The sequence below is a fragment of the Geotrypetes seraphini genome, chromosome 4 (genome assembly GCF_902459505.1).
Source record: "Geotrypetes seraphini chromosome 4, aGeoSer1.1, whole genome shotgun sequence".
NCBI lineage: Eukaryota > Metazoa > Chordata > Amphibia > Gymnophiona > Dermophiidae > Geotrypetes > Geotrypetes seraphini.
The window spans coordinates 13,131,092-13,151,444 of record NC_047087.1 but is presented as its reverse complement, the minus strand read 5'-3'; the positions used below and the strand labels follow the sequence as shown (position 1 = coordinate 13,151,444).

Below are 20,353 nucleotides of genomic sequence, written 5' to 3'. Positions count from 1 at the left end.
GTTACACTGGGAGAGAGGAGAAAGAGAGAGAGAGAGAGAGAGAGATGCCAGACTGGAGAAAGGAGAGGAGAAGAGAGAGAGATATATGCCAGACTGGAGAGAGGAGAGGAGTGAGAGATGCCAGACTGGAGATTGGAGAGAGAGAGGAGAGAGAGATGCCAGACTGAGGAGAGAGAGAAAGAGACAGAGAGAGATGCCAGACTGCAGAAAGGAGAGGAGAGACAGAGAGAGATGACAGACTGCAGAAAGGAGGAGGCAGAGAGATATGCCAGACTGCAGAAAGGAGAGAGATGTTAAACCTCAGGAAGAGGGAGGGAAGGAGAGAGATGCCAGACCATGGGAGAGGGGAAGATAGAGTTGTCTGACCATGGGAGAGGGATGAGATGCTGCACAGGGATGGAGGGGAAGGGGAGACAGAGAGAGGAGATGGTGCACAGCAATGGGTGCGGCAGGGAAGAGAAGAAGAAATGCTTCTTATGGATAGATGGGACTAGGGGAGAAGAAAGAAGGAGGAGATGGTACACATGGATAGATAGGAAGGGAATACATGGAAAGGTAAATAGATTTTGAGAAGAAAGCTTACAAATGGAAGAAAGTTGAATGTTAAAAGTTAATGGTAAAGATGGGATATATGGCAGAAAATGAAGAGGAGAAAAACAGCAAATAGATAAGGTGGCTCTGGATACACAGTTAAGAGCACAGACAGAAGGAAGTGCAGTCAGAAACTGGGAAGAGATGGTTTGAAAACCAAAATCACCAGACAACAGAAGTAGGGGAAATGATTTTATTTTCAATTTAGTGATTGAATTGTGTCAGTTTTGAGACTTTACATCTGCTGCACTGTTCAGGAAGAAATGCATTTGTTTCTATTTCTCTGGGGTTGTACTGCATGCAGAGCCTCGCATCTTAGGGTTTGAGTTTGACACCCCTGGTCTTCACTGAAGATGACATGGAGCAGAGAAACTCATACAAATCTTTAACATTGGATGATGTAATGGGTCAATTTGACAACCTGAACAGTAACAAATTACCTGGACTGGATGGTATACATCCCAGAGTGCTGATAGAATTGAAAAATGAAATTGCAGAGCTATCATTAGTAATTTTTCTTTAAAAACTGACATAGTTCCAGAAGACTGGAGGGTGGCCAATGTGACACCAATTTTTAAAAAGGGTTCCAGAGGTGATCTGGGAAGTTATAGACTGGTGAATGTGATGTTTCTGCAGGGCAAAATGATAAGACTATTATAAAGAAAATGACAGAACATATACATAAGCATGGATTAATGAGAGAAAGCCAACATGGTTTTAGTCAAGGGAAATCTTGCCTCACTAATCTACTGCATTTCTTTGAAGGGATGAATGAACATGTGGATAAAGGTGAACCGGATTTTCAGAAGACATTTGACAAAGTACCTCAAGAAAGACTTCTGAGGAAACTAGAAAGTCATGGGATAGGAGGTAATATCCTTTTATGGATTGAGAACTGGTTGAAAGACAAAAACAGAGTGGGTTTAAATGGTTAATATTCTCAATTGAGAAGGGTAAATAGTGGGGTTCACTCAAATTATAAGCTGGATCAGTGCATTAGAATCAACAGAAGCAACACAGATTCTAATGCATTGATCCAGCTTATATTTTGAGTGATATAATTTCTAGCTGGTACAGGGTTTTGGTTTAAATAATGGGGTTCACCGCTGGTTTTTTTTAACATATTTATTGATGATCTAGAAATAGGAATAACTATTAAGATAATTAAATTTGCTGATGACACAAAGTTGTTAAATCAGAAGAGGATTGTGAATAATTGCAAGAGGACCTTGTGAGACTGGGAGACTGGGCATCAAAATGGCAAATTATGTTTAATGTGAACAAGTGCAAAGTGATGTATGTGGGAAAGAGGAACCCGAACTATAGCTACATGATGCTCAGTTCTATGTTAGGAGTCACTGCCCAGGAAAAGGATCTAGGTGTCACTGCTGAGGATACGGTGAAACCCTCAGTTTAATGTGCGGTGGTGGCCGGGAAAGCAAATAAAATATTAGGAATTATCAGGAAAGGAATGGAAAACAAAGATGAAAATGTTACAATGTCCTTATATTGCTCTGTGGTATGGCCGCAACTTGAATACTGTATGCAAAAAAGATATATAGAATGAGAAAAAGTACAGAATGATAAAAGGTTTGGGACGACTTCCCTATGAGTAAAGGCTAAAGTGGCTAGTGCTCTTCAGCTTGGAGAAGAGACGACTTAGGAGTGATATGATAGAGGTCTATAAAATACTGAGTGGCGTGGAAAGGGTAGATGTGAAACGCTTGTTCACTCTAAAATTACTAGGACTAAGGGGCATATGATGAAGCTACTAAGTAATAGATTTAAAAACAACCCGAAAAAAATATTTCTTCACACGTGTAATTAAACTCTGGAATTTGTTGCCAAAAAATGTGGTGAAATCAGTTAGCATGGAGGGGTTTAAAAAAGGTTTGGATAATTTCCTAAGAGAGAAGTACATGGACCACTACTGAGATAGCTTGGGGAAATCCATTGCTTATTCCTAAGACAAGCAGCATAAAATCTGTTTTACTATTTAGGATCTAGCTAGGTACTTGGGACCTGGGTTGGCCACTGTTGGAAAAAGAATACTTGGCTTGATGGACCTTTGGTTCTGTCCCAATTCTTATGTTCTTGAAAATTCTTATTTTCTTTTTTTTTTTTCCAGTTTAAGTTTTTTATTGAATTTTTTTTCCATTTAACAACAAGTGTCATAAATTTTCATACAATTATCTTAACAATACACTTGATATTTTTATAATATATTTTATATATAACATTTCTTGTCTTATTTTTCTTATGGTTTTATATATCATATAATTGTAATTATTTTTCTTATAAAGTTATACAATATATATATTGTAATGATTTTATCAATTATTATTTAAATATGAACCTTTTCCCCCTCCCTTTATTACGTTATTTTCATGTAAGAATATCATCTATTATAATATTTTATTTATAATGTATGATAAAGAGAATAATTCCCTCCCCTTAACCCCTCCCCCCCTCCTTCTTTATACTATTTTCTTATCATGGGAAAATGAAATTTAAATATTGCAATATTCTGTTAATGGTCCCCAAATCTTCTTGAACTTATTCATATATCCTTTTTGTGTTGCAAATGCATGTTCCATCTTATATATATGGCAAACTGAGTTCCACCAGAAATTATAGTTCAATCTGTCCCAATTTTTCCAATTATGTGTAATTTGCTGTATTGCTATTCCAGTCATAATAAATAAAAGTTTGTTGTTATTTGATGAGATTTGACTATGGGCTCTCATTGTAGTACTAAATAGAATTGTATCATATGTCAAGGCTACTGGATTTTCTAACATCCTATTTATTTGGGGCCAAATTGATTTCCAAAATGTTAATATGAATGGACAATAGAATAAAAGATGATCTAATGTCCCTGCTTCTAGATGACAATGCCAGCATCTATTAGACTTAGAGCTATCAATTCTATGTAAATGTGTAGGGGTCCATAGAGCTCTATGTAAAATAAAAAACCAAGTTTGTCTCATAGATGCTGACATTGTACATCTTATCCTCCAAGACCAAAGTCGTGGCCATTGAGATGCATTAATTTGATGCTTAATCTCAATGCTCCAAATATCTCTAAGACCATTTTTTTTTTTTTATGTATAAATCCAGATATTAATTTATACCACATTGTGGCCTGGTGTCCCATGGAATCTATCTGAAAACATAAGAATTCCATACTATGATAATTATTAAGATTTTTCCATTCAGAGAACCCTGTCTGAATGGCCTGCTTCAATTGCAACCATCTGAAATATTGTGATTTATTTAAACCAAATTTATTTTGCAATTGTGAAAACTCAAGCAGTTTACCTTTATTTATTACATCTTCTAAAATACGAATTCCAGCCATCATCCAATGTTTCCAGATAATTTTAAAACCGCCAACTTTGATCTTTGGGTTAAGCCATATTGTTTGAGTCGTTGATTTAGTTATTGGAATAGGAGTTAGATTACTTATATATCTTATAGTTTTCCAAGTATCCATTAATATTTTATGATCTTTATATAACCTTGGCATTTGAATACTTATCACATGACTCAGACGTAAAGGAAACATTAATCTCCATTCTAACCAGAACCAATCTGGTATATGTTCAATGGGTTCTGGGAGGATCCAATACATACCATGACGCATAATATAGGCTTGATGGTACCTATAAAAATTTGGAAAATTTACCCCTCCCTCCTCAATTGGTCTTTGTAAAGATACTAGAGCAATTCTGGGGTTTTTTCCAAGCCAAATAAATTTTGTTAATATTTTATCCAATTTTTTGTAAAAAGACCCCTGGAAAAAAAATTGGTATCATACCCATTTGATAACAAACTATTGGTAAAATCATCATTTTTACAGTTTGCACTCTCCCCCACCAAGATATGCACAAAGGATTCCATTGCTCACATATTTCTGACACTTTTTGTAATAAATTTTTTTCATTGATTATCATAGTTTCTTCTATAGTTTTTGTAATCCAAATTCCTAAGTATTTTAATCCTTCCTCTTTCCAAATAAAAGAAAATGAGTCAAATAAACTTTTTGTACAATGTACGTTGAGTGGAAGTACTTCTGATTTATTCCAGTTTATTTTATATCCTGAAAATTTTCCAAATCTTTCAATCAGTTCGAATAGCTTTGGAATGGTTGTTTCCGGATTTCTCAAATAAAGTAATATATCATCCGCATATGCTGATAATTTATATTCTCTATCTGAATGTGGAATACCCTGTATCTCCTTTATCTGTTCTATAGCTAATAACAAGGGTTCTAAAACGATATCAAAAAGCAAAGGAGATAGTGGGCATCCTTGTCTAACCCCTCTTTGTAGAATAAATTTTTCTGAAAAATCATTATTAATATATAATCTAGCAACAGGGGAGTTATACAATGCCTTTATTATTTGTATAAAACCGGATCCTATACCAAACCATTCCATTGTCTGAAACATGAAGGACCATTCCACTCTATCAAAAGCTTTTTCCGCATCTAATGAAATAGAGAATGCTGGGTCATTGATGGATTTTGTCAAATATAACATGTGATGTGCCAATCTAGTATTATGAGACGAATGTCTTTGAGCAACAAAACCTGTTTGATGCATATCAATAATGAAAGGGAGAGCTTTAGCCAATCTTAATGCTATTGCCTTAGTTAAAATTTTTCCATCCACATTTATTAAAGAAATAGGTCTATAGTTTGATACCAAAGTAGGATCTTTATTTGGCTTAGGTAAAACTATAGTTATTGATTCAGCCATAGTACCTGTAATACAACCTTTATTTAGTTGTTTCTGATATAATTTTAATAAATAGGGCATTATGATGTTTTGGAATGATTTATAAAACTCTACTGTATAACCATCCTGGAGCGGATCCAACTCTGAGGGACTTCAATGCTGTACCTAACTCTTTTAAGGATATTGGTTCTTCTAAACTTCGTTTTATATGTTATTATTTTCTTGAAAATTCTACACTTTTCATTGACACAGTTTAATCAATGATCTGAAATAATGTCAAGCATAGCATTACAATTCTGCAAATTGGCACTTTGCAAAATTAACACTTCAGTTACAGTGGCAAAATAACACTCAGAATTTAAGAAGTTGGCTGGGCTAAGAACTTTCAGCACCACCTTGTAGAAGTTTGAGTAGAGGTATTGGAGGGAATGCATAGAGGAACCTCTCTTGCCAGTCTAGGAGTAAAGTGTCCAACTCCAGACGATTGGGAGTGTAGGGTCTGGAGCAATAAAGTGGAAGCTTGTGGTTGTAATGAGAAGCAAAGAGATCTATCTCAGGGGGCTCCCAAACTAAGCACATCTGATGCAAAACAGATGTATTGAGAGACCACTCGTGAGGTTGAAGGAATCTGTGCTCAGTTTGTCTGCTAAGATTTTCTGTTTCTCTACAAAGTATACTGCTCTGAGTAGAATGTTGTGGGCAATCGCCCAGGTCCATATTTTTATCATTTCCTGGCAGAGTTGGAGAGATCCTGTGCCTCCTTGTTTGATCAAGTAGAACACGGCGACTTGATTGTTGGTGTGAATGAGGATTACTTGATTCCGCAAACAATCTTGAAAGGTGCTGAGGGCATTGCAAATTGATTGGAGTTCTATGAGACTGATATGGATAACTTTCTTGTTATGAGTCCAGACGCCTTGAGCTTCCCAACTTAACATGGAAGCATTTGTGCTGAGCAGCTTTTAATAGCAAGGAGGGCTGGAAGTGAAGGCCTCTGGAGAGATTGGACGAAAGAATCCACACAATGAAGGGAGTGACGAAGTTCTGAGATAACCTGTATTTGTTGAAAAGAGACATAGTGGCCTGTGTCCATTGAGAGGAGAGAGTCCATTGGGGTACTCTGAGGCACAGACATGCAAATGGAGTGATGTGAAGAGTCAAAGCTATGTGAGATAGAGGAGGTATGTTTGTGCTTCTTAGCTTTCTTACGATGCTCCCCTGATGGAGGTAGCACTGACAAAGACATTGAGTCCCTGCCATGCATTGATGCACAGGTAGTGCGGGTGTCGATGCTGGAGTAGATTGAGGTTGAACATCGGGGTTGGAGTCTCCAGTTATGCTCGATATCCCTGAAGTTGTACCGAAGAGCTTCTGAAATGGAAGTTTCTGGGCTTTGAGTGACTTTTTCCGCATGCAACAGCAGGGGATGCATGAAATATCTCGATGGTCAGGACCAAAACACTGCACACATCAGTTGTGCAGATCAGTGCCTGAAATGGTCAAATTATATCGAGTGCACTGTTTGAAGCCACTAGGCGCCATGGATATCTAGGAGAAACCGCTGATTTAATGTCAAATGGCTCAATGGCCCAGGGAGCTTGAGTAAAACTCAACCTGAAAAAAAACAATGTTTCCAGAACAGAAAAAGGCTTCAGGGAGCCCAACGGACCAAAAAAGAAAGTCAGAAAACATGGGGAAAACTTGGCCAGTTGAAAAAACTCAATGGAAAACAACAAATAATGAGAAAACTGAAGAAAATCTCCCAAAGGGATTGCACCCAAAAGGCAAAAGTTTGATGCGCTGAAGAGAACTCCAAGAATACAGCTTCTCGGCTCTGTGGAAAACTAATAATTGCAGGTCCCACGCACCGATAGGTGGGAAGATACGAGCATATGCACAGTTCAGGCGGTCCTACAAAATTTTAAATGACAGTACACTTTTTGACGTGCCAGGTTCCATAGATTTTTGACTATCAAGAACAATTCTGGCACCTGTGTAATACATTAATGTCAATAATATTTCTTCAAGAGCTCATTCTTCAAATATACTCTTTTATATTCACCGAAGTCCCTCAGATCCCCACACTTGCACTATGTATTAGGCGAATCTTGTGTGGTGGTTCTCCTCACCGGAACTATTTAAATCGGTGTAATCAATTAATATTATCAAATTTTCTTAAAGTGCCTTTGCTTATATTTAATAAATTTTTTCAATAAATAAATATGTATATACTAGTCGTTAAGCCCGTTACATTAACGGGTGCTAGAATATATGTCTGTCTCTGTCCCTCTACATTTCCCTGTGCAGCGCTGTCTCTGCTTTCTTCCTCACTCTGCCCTCTCCAGCTGTAACATTACTGCCTCGCTTTTTCTCCCTGCAAGCAGCTCTCTTTCTCATCCCCAGTCTCTTTGCTCTTTTTCTGTTCTTGCAGGGGTCTCTGCTTTCCTTTCTCTATATGTTTCTGACCTTTCCTGTTTTCTCTGTATGCTCCTGATCCTGTGTTTCCCTGTAGGTGTCTCTTCCTTTTTTTTTTTTTTTTTTATTCCTTCTTCAGTCTCAGTTATTATTTCTCTGAACATTCCCTTCCTCAGTCTGTACAACTACATCTCTCTTGCCCTCTAAGCCCCTGCTGCAAGTGGCTGTGCATGTCGATCCTGCTCCCCTTTCACTGATCCTTGCAACTGCATCATTTATGTGGTGCCGGCTGGTTTTCCATGGCAACCCTGCTTGCTAATGCCCCGAACTTGCGCTTGGTTTTCACTTACAGTGATCGTGGTCTCCTTGCTCTGCCATTTCGTTGTCAACTGGGAGCCATCACAAAAAGGACCTTTGTAAGGGCGGAAGTACTGTGTGGGGGCCACGATTCAGTTCAGCTGCCAGAGCTGTTTGGGTCCGCGATTCACTTTTCGCTTGTTGGAGTAGTGTGTGGGACCTTTGTAAGGACGGAAGTACTCCCTGTTCCCTGCTCACCTTGCCTTAGTGTATTTTTAAGTTGAAAGATGCAGCGGCGGAGAAAACAACAGTATGGGAAAGCATCACACATGCAGTTTTGGAAGCTTCGGTCTGCCCTGCTCCCTGCCTTGCCTTAGTGTATTTTTAAGTTGAAAGACGTGGCGGCGGCTCCTCTCAAGATCCCGGACTGCATCGGACTTCCGACACAGTTGGGGATCGTGAGAGGAGCCGCTGCCACGTCTTTCAACTTAAAAATACACTAAGGCAAGGCAAGGAGCAGGGCAGACTGAAGAACAGCACAGAACAGAACCCTAAGCGCACATGCGCCCTTAGCGTTTTATTATTATAGATGAACTTAGCTTTTTGATTCATTTGATTAATTTTGAACAGTTACAGCCTCATTCCCCACCGACGCGTTTCATTCTTCATCAGGGTTGGGGATTATGTAACGGCAGAATAGTTCAGGCAAACAGCTTATAGCTTACAATTAACATGCCGGTACTGTAGGTGGGGAATGAGTCTGTAACTGTTCAAAATTAATCAAATGAATCAAAAAGCTAAGTTCATATATACATATTTATTTATTTATTGAAAAAATTAATTAAATATAAGCACAGGAACTTTAAGAAAATTTGATAATATTAATTGATTACACCGATTTAAATAGTTCCGGTGAGGAGAGCCACCACACAAGATTCGCCTAATACATAGTGCAAGTGTGGGGATCTGAGGGACTTCGGTGAATATAAAAGAGTATATTTGAAAATGGGTTCCATAGATGACATCACCCATATGTGAGAATATGATGAACATAAGTTTATCAAAATTGATTATGGTTTAAGAATTCAGTTGCTAATCTAAGGGTGATAACATACCTAAAAGAGGCTTTTCAAAACACCTGTGCATCTATGCAGGAAATGCAGCACAATGCACTACAGTCCAACCCCCAAATTTTTCTATAGTAAGAATACTTGCAACACAACTAGTTAAAAGTATAAGTAGCATAGCATGTCTTTCTCCAAGAAGAAAATGGACATAGAGCTATTTTTCACATACCAGTATGCAAGATGGCTTCACTTGTGCCCAGAGTTTTGACAATTAATCTCAATAAATATTACAACAGGTGGTGCAACAATTGAAAAGCACTTTTCCAAAACTCATTCAGTTGATCAGCAGCAGTTTTGAGAAAAAAAAAAAAGGTAGTGGCTTTTGGACTGAGTGAAATTTTCATAGAGTTTTCAACAAAGTCATCAAAATACCATGGACTGAGTGAGTTTTGGCACAGGAATAAGCTACAATAAATGAATATTGCCTTGATGAGCAAAATTAAAAGGAGAAATTAGGTTTACTTTCTTTTAGCTTCTCCAGACCAGTATAGGAAATCTTACAAGCGGGTATATATCCCAATCATGACCAGCAGGTGGAGACTGAAAACAAAACTGTGGAATAGTACATAATATAGTAACATAGTAGATGGCGGCAGATAAAGACCCGAATGGTCCATCCAGTCTGCCCAACCTGATTCAATTTAAATTTTTTTCTTCTTAGCTATTTCTGGGCAAGAATCCAAAGCTCTACCCGGTACTGTGCTTGGGTTCCAACTGCCGAAATCTCCGTTAAAACCTACTCCATCCCATCTAAACCCTCCCAGCCATTGAAGCCCTCTTAAGCCCATCCTTCCCCAAACGGCCAGAAACAGACCGTGCAAGTCTGCCCAGTACTGGCCTTAGTTCAATATTTAATATTATTTTCTGATTCTAGATCCTCTGTGTTCATCCCACGCTTCTTTGAACTCAGTCACCATTTTCCTCTCCACCATCTCTCTTGGGAGCACATTCCAGGCATCCACCACCCTCTCCGTAAAGTAATAGGTACCTTCCCCTATTCCTATCAGTCTGCCGAATAACCAAGCAGAACTAAGAACTTGAAACAAAAAAGAACAATACTCCGAACAGGAATAACAACTAATATACCCAAATGTTGTTGGAAAATGCAAAGGAGAGATCCCAGAAAGAAAATGTCCCCACAGCTTGCCAGCTAAGCCACTGTTCAATTCTCCCTACTCTTAGAAAAATACTAGAACTTGCAGCAAAAACCAAAAGCTGCCCATGCAACAGCCACAATAACACAACAATAGACAGGGTGGAGTCCTATACCAACCGGTCTGGAGAAGCTAAAAGAAAGTATATTAGCAGGTAAGAACCTAATTTCTCCTTCTTTAGCACTCTCCAGACCAGTATAGGAAATCTAACACGCGGGACGTACTAAATCAGTCCCCATCATGGGTGGGACCCTTGAAGGACCGACACCAGAACAAACTCACCAAACACCGCATCCCGACGCACCTGAACATCTACCCGGTAGTGTCGGACAAATGAATGCAAGGAAGACCAAACCACAGCCTTACAAATGTCCACTGGAGGCACTAGTGAAGACTCAGCCCAAGACACCGCCTGACCCCTAGTGGAATCAACCTTGAAAAATTCTGGAACAGGCTTCTTTATCAGAAGATAAGCGGAAGCAATAGTCTCCTTGATCCAGCATGCAATAGTAGCCTTAGAAGCGCCATCCCCCTGACGAGGACCCGCTAGAAGGACAAAGAGATGATCTGATTTCCGGATCTCCTGGGTCCTCTGCACATAAGAGCGAAGAACCCGACCAACATCTACCTTGCGCAACTGCTTCTGTTCAGAAGATCCCTCTCGACTACTCAACACCAGGAGGACCACTGCCTGATTGACATGAAAAGGAGAAACTACCTTTGGCAGAAAAGAACGAACAGACCTCAAGACCACCCACTCCCTAGAAAACTACAAGAAGGGAGCCCTACAAGAGAAAACCTGCAGCTCAGAAACACGTCTAGCTGAAGAAAAGGCCACAAAGACTGCTTTAAGAGTAAGGTCCTTCAAAGAGCAGTCGCCCCAACAGTTCAAAAGGAGGGCGCACTAGCACTGACAAAACCAGATTCAGATCCCAAGATGGAACAGAGGGTTGTACGAGAGGCTTGAGCAATTCGGCTGCCCACAAGAAGTGAATCACATCAGGAATAGCAGTCAAATGCTGACCTTTCAACAGCCCACGAAAGGCTGACAAGGCCGCAAGCTGAACCCGGAGAGATGACCAAGCCAGTCCCCTATCCAGGCCATTCATGCAAGAACCCTAAGATGTTAGGTAAGGAATCGTGAAAATAGACCACGCCACGCAAATCACACCATTCCTCAAATAGACGCCAAACCCTCACATAAGCCCGAGATGTGGAAAGTCTCTGGGATCCCAAGAGAGTGGAGATCACTTTATCTGAATACCCCTTCTTACCTAGGCGACCCCTTTCAAGAGCCAAGCCGTAAGACAGAAGGGACCCTGATCGAACATTGAAATGGGACCCCGAGTCAGAAGGTCATCCAAGAGAGGCAGAGGAAGAGGATCTGCCACCAGATCTGTGTACCACGGACGTTGAGGCCAATTCAGAGCTACCAGAATCACGAGACCCGGATAGCGAATGATGCGGAGAAGAACTCTGCCCAATAATGGCCACGGAGGGAACACATACAACAGCCCCGCCGTTGGCCATGGTTAAATCAGAGCATCCAGACCCTTGGCCTGACTGTCTCTGCGACAACTGAAGAAGTGGGGCATTTTGCCATTGATACTCATGGCCATCAGGGGATGACCCCAAGACTACACTATCAACTGAAAGGCTACAGGGCTTAGACATCACTCTCCGGGATCTAGCACGTGACGATTGAGGCAGTCCGCCTGAACATTCTCCACTCCGGCTATGTGGGAGGCCGAGATTTCCTGAAGGTGGGACTCTGCCCAGACCATGAGCAGAGCCACTTCCTGCGCTACCATGCCCAGGGCGATACTTGTGGAACTCCCGCAGATGTCCGCGGGCAGTGCCACCCCGAGACACCGGGCGGGCACGGTCCTCAGGCAGGCAGGGCACCTTAGAGTCCGTCAAAGTCTGGACCAACTTATCTAAGTCCTCTCCAAACAAAAAAGACCCCGAAAGGGAAATTTGGTAAGCTTTGTTTTGGACGCGGCATCCGCCGACCAAGTGTGAAGCCACAAGGTGTGGCCACTCTAAAAGCCATAGACTTAGCCGACGTCTCACCAAGTCATACAGAGCATCCGAGAGGAACGAGGCAGCCACTAAGGACCAGTCATCAGACTCATGATCCAGGACATGCTCGGCCCACTGAAACACAGTGTGAGCCATCAGCCCCCTACAAATAGCCACCTGGACCTCCAAGGCAGAGACATCAAAATTCTTCTTAAGAATGGTCTCCAATTTAAGCTCCTCAGAGTCCCGCAAGGCAGAACCGCCCTCAACAGGCACTGTATGCCGCTTAGCAATTGCCGAGACCACCGTGTCCACCACTGGCGACTTTAAAATAGCCCTATCCCCCTCCGGGATGGGATACAAACGAGCCATGGCGCGTGCTAACCGAAATGGCGTCTATGGCATATTCCACTGCACCAGTACAATATCCCGAATATCCCGATGCATAGGAAAAAGAGCGGGAAACAGTACGGATCCCCCTAAGAAGAGGGTCTCCGATGGCACTTCTTCAAAACGCAGCACCGATGAGACCTGCTGTATCAGGTCTGGTAGTTCATCCTTCTGAAAAAAGGCGCACCAGCGGCCGTCCCCTCAAGAGGATCCTGGAATTCCTCAAAAGGGTCCAGGTCCTCATCCAGGCCAACATGCTTCTCTGACCACCAATCCGAAACCCAAGCCACCTGCGGGTACTTGGACGAGGGAGGAGGAAAAGGGGACGCCAAAAGAGAAGAGGGTAGAAAAGCCACAGGGGGTGCAGAGGGACACTCCCCCCCCCCCCCCCCGAGTGCACGTGGGACCCCTAGCTGCCTGAAAAGAGGCTCTGAACAAAGAAAAATGTAAATCAGGGAAAAAACCCCAGGGGGTACCATTGGACTCCCTGCCATAGCAGGGGACCCAGCTGAAACCTGCCCCTGTTTTTCCAATACAGGGGGAAGGTCACCTGAGGTTGCAGACAAAATGGAGGGGCCTGTCTGTTAAAATGGCAAAGTTCCTGCCAAAAATAACCCCTCCAGGGCCTGTAGCGGCTGGGAAGCCCGAACTGTCCCAGCTGCTAAAGCAGGCAAGCCGGCATCAGCTGTTAACAAAAATCAGCTAAGAGGGAATACCTCCGGGGGCGGTGGGGAAGACTGGGCTTCCCCACTGTCCCATTCCAACTCACGAAGCACTTAGGCCTGGGAGACCTGGACGCCTGCTGCCTCTGCCTACGGAGCTCCACGACCGCACCGGCCCAAACAGCTGCCTCACGTCTGGACCAAATTGTGCATCACTTCCCCTGAAAAGTGCTCAATTGGTCTATATGTGATCTAGCTACAGTAAAAGTGCCGGTTAGTCAAAAAATACAGTAATTTACAGCATATTTAAAGGGACCAGCACTACCTCAGAATTTTTTTTTTACAGAACAGAATCCACTGGCTCTCAAAGCAGCATGCCATGCTTGACTTAAGGGGCAAGGCTTACTGCTGAGGCTTCTCTAAAAAAAATGTTGGGGGGGTGGAGGAAATGGGGGAGGGACCTAGCATGAGACCTGCTGGGTTTGACACTCCCGAGGTCGGATGGACCCCCAAACAGGGTTCACCCAAGCTCAACCCGGCACAAAAACGGGGACTAGGATTCCTAAACAAATTCCAACAGCCCTACCAAGGGAGATGGGTACAGCTCACTCACACCTTCTGGAGACAAAGAAAACTGATAGGAATAGGGGAAGGTACCTATTATATACTATTTCACAGTTTTGTTTTCAGTCTCCACCTGCTGGTCATGATTGGGATATATACCTGCTTGTAAGATTTCCTATACCGGTCTGGAATGCTAAAGAAGGAGTAAGTTTTTGGAAAAATGCACTTCAATTACATTTCATTTATACATTAGAAAACACTACTGTAAACAGCAAGTTTATTTGCCTTACCTGCAGCATGGTTACAGCAACTCTGGAGAGGCCCTACATGACTTGTAGGAGGAATCCTTGCAATACCGCTGCTGTTAACAGAAGAATTGATTGTTGGATTTAGACATCGTCTTTCAGATTTCTCTCTAAAATTAAAAAAAAAAAAGCTGTAAGTTGAAAGATCAATTTTTTTAAAGGAGCATGGTGCCACTAATCTGCTTATAAAAGAGAAAATTTTTTTATGCATGTAAATGATTTTTCAATTACTTCAGAAAGCAAACAGCACTACTAATATTAAAATGTTGCAATCTCTGATATTGTTCAAGGTGGACTTTAGATTTATTACTTGTATTTTTCCAAATATAAGTTCAAGTTCAAAGCAGCTATACAAGTTATTTCCCTGTCCTACAATCTAGTTGTACATGAGGCAATGGAGGGAAGAATGACTTATCCAAGGTCAAGGAAAGTGATTGTGTGACAAGCGAGATCGGAACCCTAGTTTTCAAATTACTCTTACTATCACAAAGTTATTCCTCTACTCCCTCAATACAAGGGCAGGACAGAGTCAAAAGATAGGACCAATGGAAAACACAGATGTGAACTGAAATCACAATCTATTTTACTTCACACTTACTTTTCTAGTTCCAATTGAGTCTTAAGTTTCTTCTTTGCTCCCATGGTAAGAGATTCAAACTTATTTAGATCTTCCTCAGTAAGGCTCAAAAACTTTCATAAAAACAAGAGAAGAAAAATAAAAATTGGGGATATTAATTTTACAAAAGCAAGACAGACAAATCCATGTACTTTTTACACAGCATTTTAAAACGGTCTATAATCTGATTTTTCCACCTCAAATACTTTTGGGGGATGAAGGTCAATTTTCAGAGATCCACTAAGTGCATATCAGCTAAGTTCTGATCAGCTATATTTAGGACAGGTATTTATCCTGAAAGCATTTGCCTGCCTAGCCTTAGTCTAACATTGAAAATCCATGCATATCCATTACATCTTGGATGCGATAAATGCCCCTACAGTTGCTTTAGTTTTCTCCATCTACATGTACCTGCCTTGAAAGTCTAAGTGATTAAAAACTATAGGCAGTTGGAGAGGAGGGGGAATAAAGCAGTTACTTGCCTGTAGCAAGTGTTCTCCGAGGACAACAGGCATATATTTTCACATGTGGGTGAAGTTATCCATGAAGCCCAGGGCAGACACTGTCACTTTAAATCTTTCAGAAAGTGATCCCACTGTTCATGTACAAGTGCCTTCCACCTGACGTTCAAGCATGGGACCAACAGTACAATACAAAACCTAAGAAGTCAACTCAAGGGGAGGCAAGAGGGATTTGAGAATATATTGTATGCCTGCTGTCCTCAGAACTCCTGCTTGTCCTAGAATAAGGCACAGTTACTTACCATAACAGGTGTTATCTGGAGACAGCAGGCAGATATTCTCAACATATGGGCAACATCATCCACGGAGCCCGGTAAGGACAGTATGACAAGTGAACTGTGACTAAGTTTTAAGAAACTTCACGACTGCCCACACTGCGAATGTACGACTGCCTTCCTGCCTACCGAGGCTCATGGTACCTCAGTTCCATAAGCAAGCTAAGAAGCCAACCAGGGGAGGTGGGAGGGATGCAAAAATATCTGCCTGCTGTCTCCGGATAACACCTGTTAAGGTAAGTAACTGTGGCTTTATCCTAGGACAAGCAGGCAGATATTCTCTACATGTGGGTGATGTCATCAACGGAGCCCCCGAGCGGATGTTCTCGCAAGCAGACTTGCTTGAAGATCTTCAAGCTTGCGAGTGTACCGCGCATGCGCATATGCCTTCCCGCCCGACTCAGGGCGTGTGTCTCCTCAGCGTGGCCTCAGTTCAGATAGCCAGCAAGGAAGCCAACCCGGGGAGGTGGGTGGGTTGCGAGAATATCTGCCTACTGTCCCTGGATAACACCTGTTATGGTAAGTAACTGTGCTTTATCCCAAGACAAGCAGGCAGCATATTCTCTACATGTGGGAGATCTCCAAGCTAACCAAAAAGGAATGGTGGGAGAGTTGGCAATCTAAGAAAACAGATGTTGCAAAACTGACTGGCCAAAATGGCCGTCATGCCTGGAGAAAGCATCCAGACGGTAGTGAGAGGTGAAAGTATGAACCGAGGACCAAGTGGCAGCCTTACAGATTTCCTCAATCGGAGTCGATTGGAGAAAAGCAACAGACGCCGCCATCGCTCTGACCTTATGTCCCGTGACCCGACCCAGCAGGGAGAGACCAGCCTGAGCGTAACAGAAAGAGATACAAGCGGCCAACCAGTTAGAAATGGTCTGCTTAGAAACAGGACGCCCCAAACGATTGGGATCGAAAGAGATGAAAAGCTGGGGAGCAGTCCGATGAGGCATAGTGCGCTGCAAGTAAAAGGCCAGTGCACGCTTACAGTCAAGAGCAGGGGTGCCCAACGCGTCAATCGCAATCGACCAGTATCTCAGGAAGGCAACTCGAGTCGATCGCACTCGTGTTGCCGTCCTGATCTACGGGCCGATCAGCCTTCCTCTCCAGTGTTCTCCCTAGGGCCTTTTAGCTGGGCGGTCCGCCCAGTTGTCATCTGCCGCTGCTGAACATTAAAAAAAAAAACCCCAAAAACCGGCTTGGAGATTTCAGCCCCTAGCGAACTTATGCTCCTGGCTCTAATGTGTGCGTGCCGGCTTCTCTTCTCTTCCCTCCGAAACCGGAAGTTATGTCCGGGGGGGGGGGGAGGAGAAGGGAAGCCGGCACGCACATGTTGAGAGCTCTGAAGCAAGCGTTCGCTATGGGCTAATGCGGGAGACAGGTTAGTGAATAATTTGTTCTTGTTCCTGCCGGGTCCTGCCTACTTTCTGTTTCCGCGAAGGCAGGACCCGGTAGCATTTCCCCCAATAGGTTGATCACGATCTTGGGCTGATCAGCCTTCCTCTTCCCGACGGCAGAATTGACGTCGGGGAGAGGAATGCTGGTTGGCCGAAGCAGGGAGAGCTTGGGGCCTGTTATTGGTGGTGTTTGGGTCCTGGTCCCCGATGGTAATGGCAGTGGCAGTGGCTTGGGGGAGGGCAGGGAGAAAGAAAGAAAAAGGGCAGGCAGGGATACAGAAGGAAAGAAGAGAAACAGAAAAAAATGAAAGGGAGGCAGAGAGAAAGAAAGGGCAGGGAAGAGGAAGGAAAAGTTGGGGGGAAGGAATGAGGTCTGGAGGAGAAGAAGCATACAGGCTAAAAGAAGGGAAGAAAGATTGTATGCACAGTCAGAAGAAGAAAGTGCAACCAGAGATTCATGAAATCACCAGACAAGGTAGGGAAAATGATTTTATTTTAAATTTAGTGATCAAAATGTGTCTGAATTTATATCTGCTGTCTATATTTTACACTAAGGTCCCCTTTTACTAAACCGCAATAGAGGTTTTTTAGCGCAGGGAGCCTATGAGTGTCGAGAGCAGCGCTGGGCATTCAGCGCAGCTCCCTGCGCTAAAAACTGCTATCGTGGTTTAGTAAAAAGGGAGGGGGTATATTTGTCTATTTTTGTATGGTTGTTACTGAGGTGATAGTGCTTAGAGTCATCTGCTTTGACCTCTTTGAAAAACCCTGGAATAGGAATGATGATTAACATTTTCTATGCATACAGTGTGCTTTGTGTTTTTTTTAAATTTTATTGTTGGTAGATCATTTTGACTTGGTCATTTAAAAAGTAGCTCGCAAGCCCAAAAAGTGTGGGCACCCCTGGTCAAGAGTATGTAGAGCTGCCTCACTAGGGTGAGAATGAGGCTTCGGGAAAAACACCAGAAGAACCACGGACTGGTTGATGTGAAAGTCCGAAACAACCTTAGGCAAGAATTTAGGAAAACAGTGAAAGGAAGGTCTGCCACCAAGGCCTGCAGCTCACTGACCATACGAGCAGAAGTGAGTGCAATAAGAAAAACAACCTTCCACATAAGATACTTCAAGTGAGCCCTAGCCAGTGGCTCAAAGGGCGGTTTCATCAAGTGAATAAGGACCATGTTGAGATCCCAAACCACAGGAGGAGGTTTAAGGGGGGGATGAATGTGGAAAAGACCCTTCATGAACCGGGAAACCACAGGATGAATAGTGAGCGGTTTCCCGTCGATCGGCAGATGAAAGGCAGCAATGGCGCTGAGGTGGACTCAAATCGAAGTGGATTTGAGACCAGCAACAGATAATCCAGGACAGAGGACAAGGAGGCAGATTGAAGCTCCAGACACTGTGTAGCACACCAAGAAGAAAATGGGGTCCACTTCTGCTGGTAACATTGGCGAATGGACTCCTTCCGAGACGCCTCCAAAACATCCAGGACCGACTGAGACAACTAGAAAGAGGCCATCAAGTCTTGAGGAACTAAGCTGTTAAGTGTAGAGACTGCAGGTTGGGATGGAGCAGAGATCCCGACTCTGCAAAAGCAGTGAAGGAAAAGCAGGCAGAAGGAGGCTCCTGGAACTGAGTTGTAGCAGAAGGGAGAACCATGGTTGCTGGGGTCACCGAGGAGCAATCAGAAACATGGTGGCGTGAGTGGACTTGAGCATGACGAGAGTCTTTAGAATCAGAGGGAATGGAAGGAACGTGTATAGAAACAGGTTCGTCCAATCCAGGAGGAAAGCATCCGCCCTTGAACTGGTGGGGGGTGTAAACCTGGAGCAGAAACGAGGCAACTTGCGAATGTGGGGGGACGCGAACAGGTTGATCTCTGGAGTCCCCCTATTGCGCAAACACCTGACGCAGAGTCGAGGAATGGATTGACCATTTGTGAGGCTGCAGAAGGCGGCTCAATTTGTCGGCCAGCAGTTCCACTGGCCCTGAACGTAGGACCGCACAGAGAAAAATGTTGTGGCGGATTGCCCAATCCCAGAGCCACATTGCTTCCTGGCACAGGGACAGAGATTCCGTGCCTCCTGTTTGTTGATATAATACATGGCAACCTGGTTGCCCGTGCGAATCAGCACCACACGATCGCGGAAGCAGATGATGTAAAGCCTTCAGAGCGTTTGAACTGCCTCGGAGCTCAGCAACTTGATGTGGCAGAGACGGTCCGCAGTGGACCCAAAGCCCCTGGTGCGAATACCATCCAGATGAGCCCCCAGCATAGGCCAATGAGTCGTCTGAGAACTTTTCTGTGGGGGCGGAGCTTGAAAACAGAAAACTCTGGAAAGATTGGAAGTAGAGCATCCACAGCTGAGAGACTGCTTCAACAAAGGAGTACAATACAATGTGTCGAGCCACGGTGATGATGAAGATCATACCCACGCTGAAACCATGTCCATTTGTACTGTTGTGTAGAAGATTTTCTGGATGCTTCTAAAATGACTCTGACCAAATCAAAAAGATCAGCTTTTGCTGAAGTCAGGCTGAGAGAACTAAGCTGTGAGGAGCAACGACTGCAGATTGGAATGTAAAAGAGACCCCTGACTGAGTTAGAAGAGATGGAAAGATCTGGAGGGTTATTGGATCTTTGACCTTGAACTGAAGTACAAGGGAGTACCACAGTTGTATGGGCCACCAAGAGGCTATGAGGATCATAGTAGCTGATTCTTGCTTGAGCTTGACCAGTGTTTTGAGAATGAAAGGAATCTGAGGGAACGCAAAATGGAACTTGCCTGTCCAATCAAGGAGGAAGGCATGTGCTTCCAGACGATGAGGATCCTGGTTCCACTGAGACGCCAGAGTCCACTGAGGTATGCGGAGGTGAAGTCTTGCAAAAGGAGTCATGTGGAGGCCATGTGGTCCAACAGGACCATCATGAGACGGGCCGGGACTGAGGGCAGAAGAGACACCTTCCGACAAAGATGGATAAGGGTCTCCTGACGAGGCAAAAAGGAGCGAAGGCGAAGAGTGTCCAGCACCGCCCCGATAAACTCGAGGGACTGGGACAGACACAGCTGGGACTTGGGAAAGTTCACCTCGAAACCGAGACTCTGAAGGAGGGAAACAGTCTGATTCGTCGCCACCAAGACCGCCTGACGAGACGACGCTTTGATCAGCCAATCGTCAAGGTAAGGAAAAACTTGCAGCCCCGCAGACGCAGGGCAGTGGCCACCACGACCAGGCACTTTGTAAAAACCCTCAGCGAGGCCGCAAGGTTG

At 43.4% G+C, this 20,353-nt stretch overlaps 1 protein-coding gene across 4 annotated transcripts in view; it reads right to left on the bottom strand.

The window, feature by feature from the left end:
- The window catches only part of ZCCHC14 (zinc finger CCHC-type containing 14), a 215,938-nt gene that overhangs the window by 62,498 nt on the left and 133,087 nt on the right, over positions 1-20,353 (bottom strand). For 3 of the 4 annotated variants that reach the window (XM_033941594.1, XM_033941597.1, XM_033941596.1), the window contains exons 9-10: positions 14,868-14,959; positions 14,255-14,379 (exon numbers count right to left, since the gene is read on the bottom strand). In XM_033941594.1, the coding sequence (XP_033797485.1) occupies positions 14,255-14,379; positions 14,868-14,959 (217 nt within the window). The remainder of the gene's footprint in view (positions 1-14,254; positions 14,380-14,867; positions 14,960-20,353) is intronic. The other variant, XM_033941595.1, reaches the window with a different exon arrangement.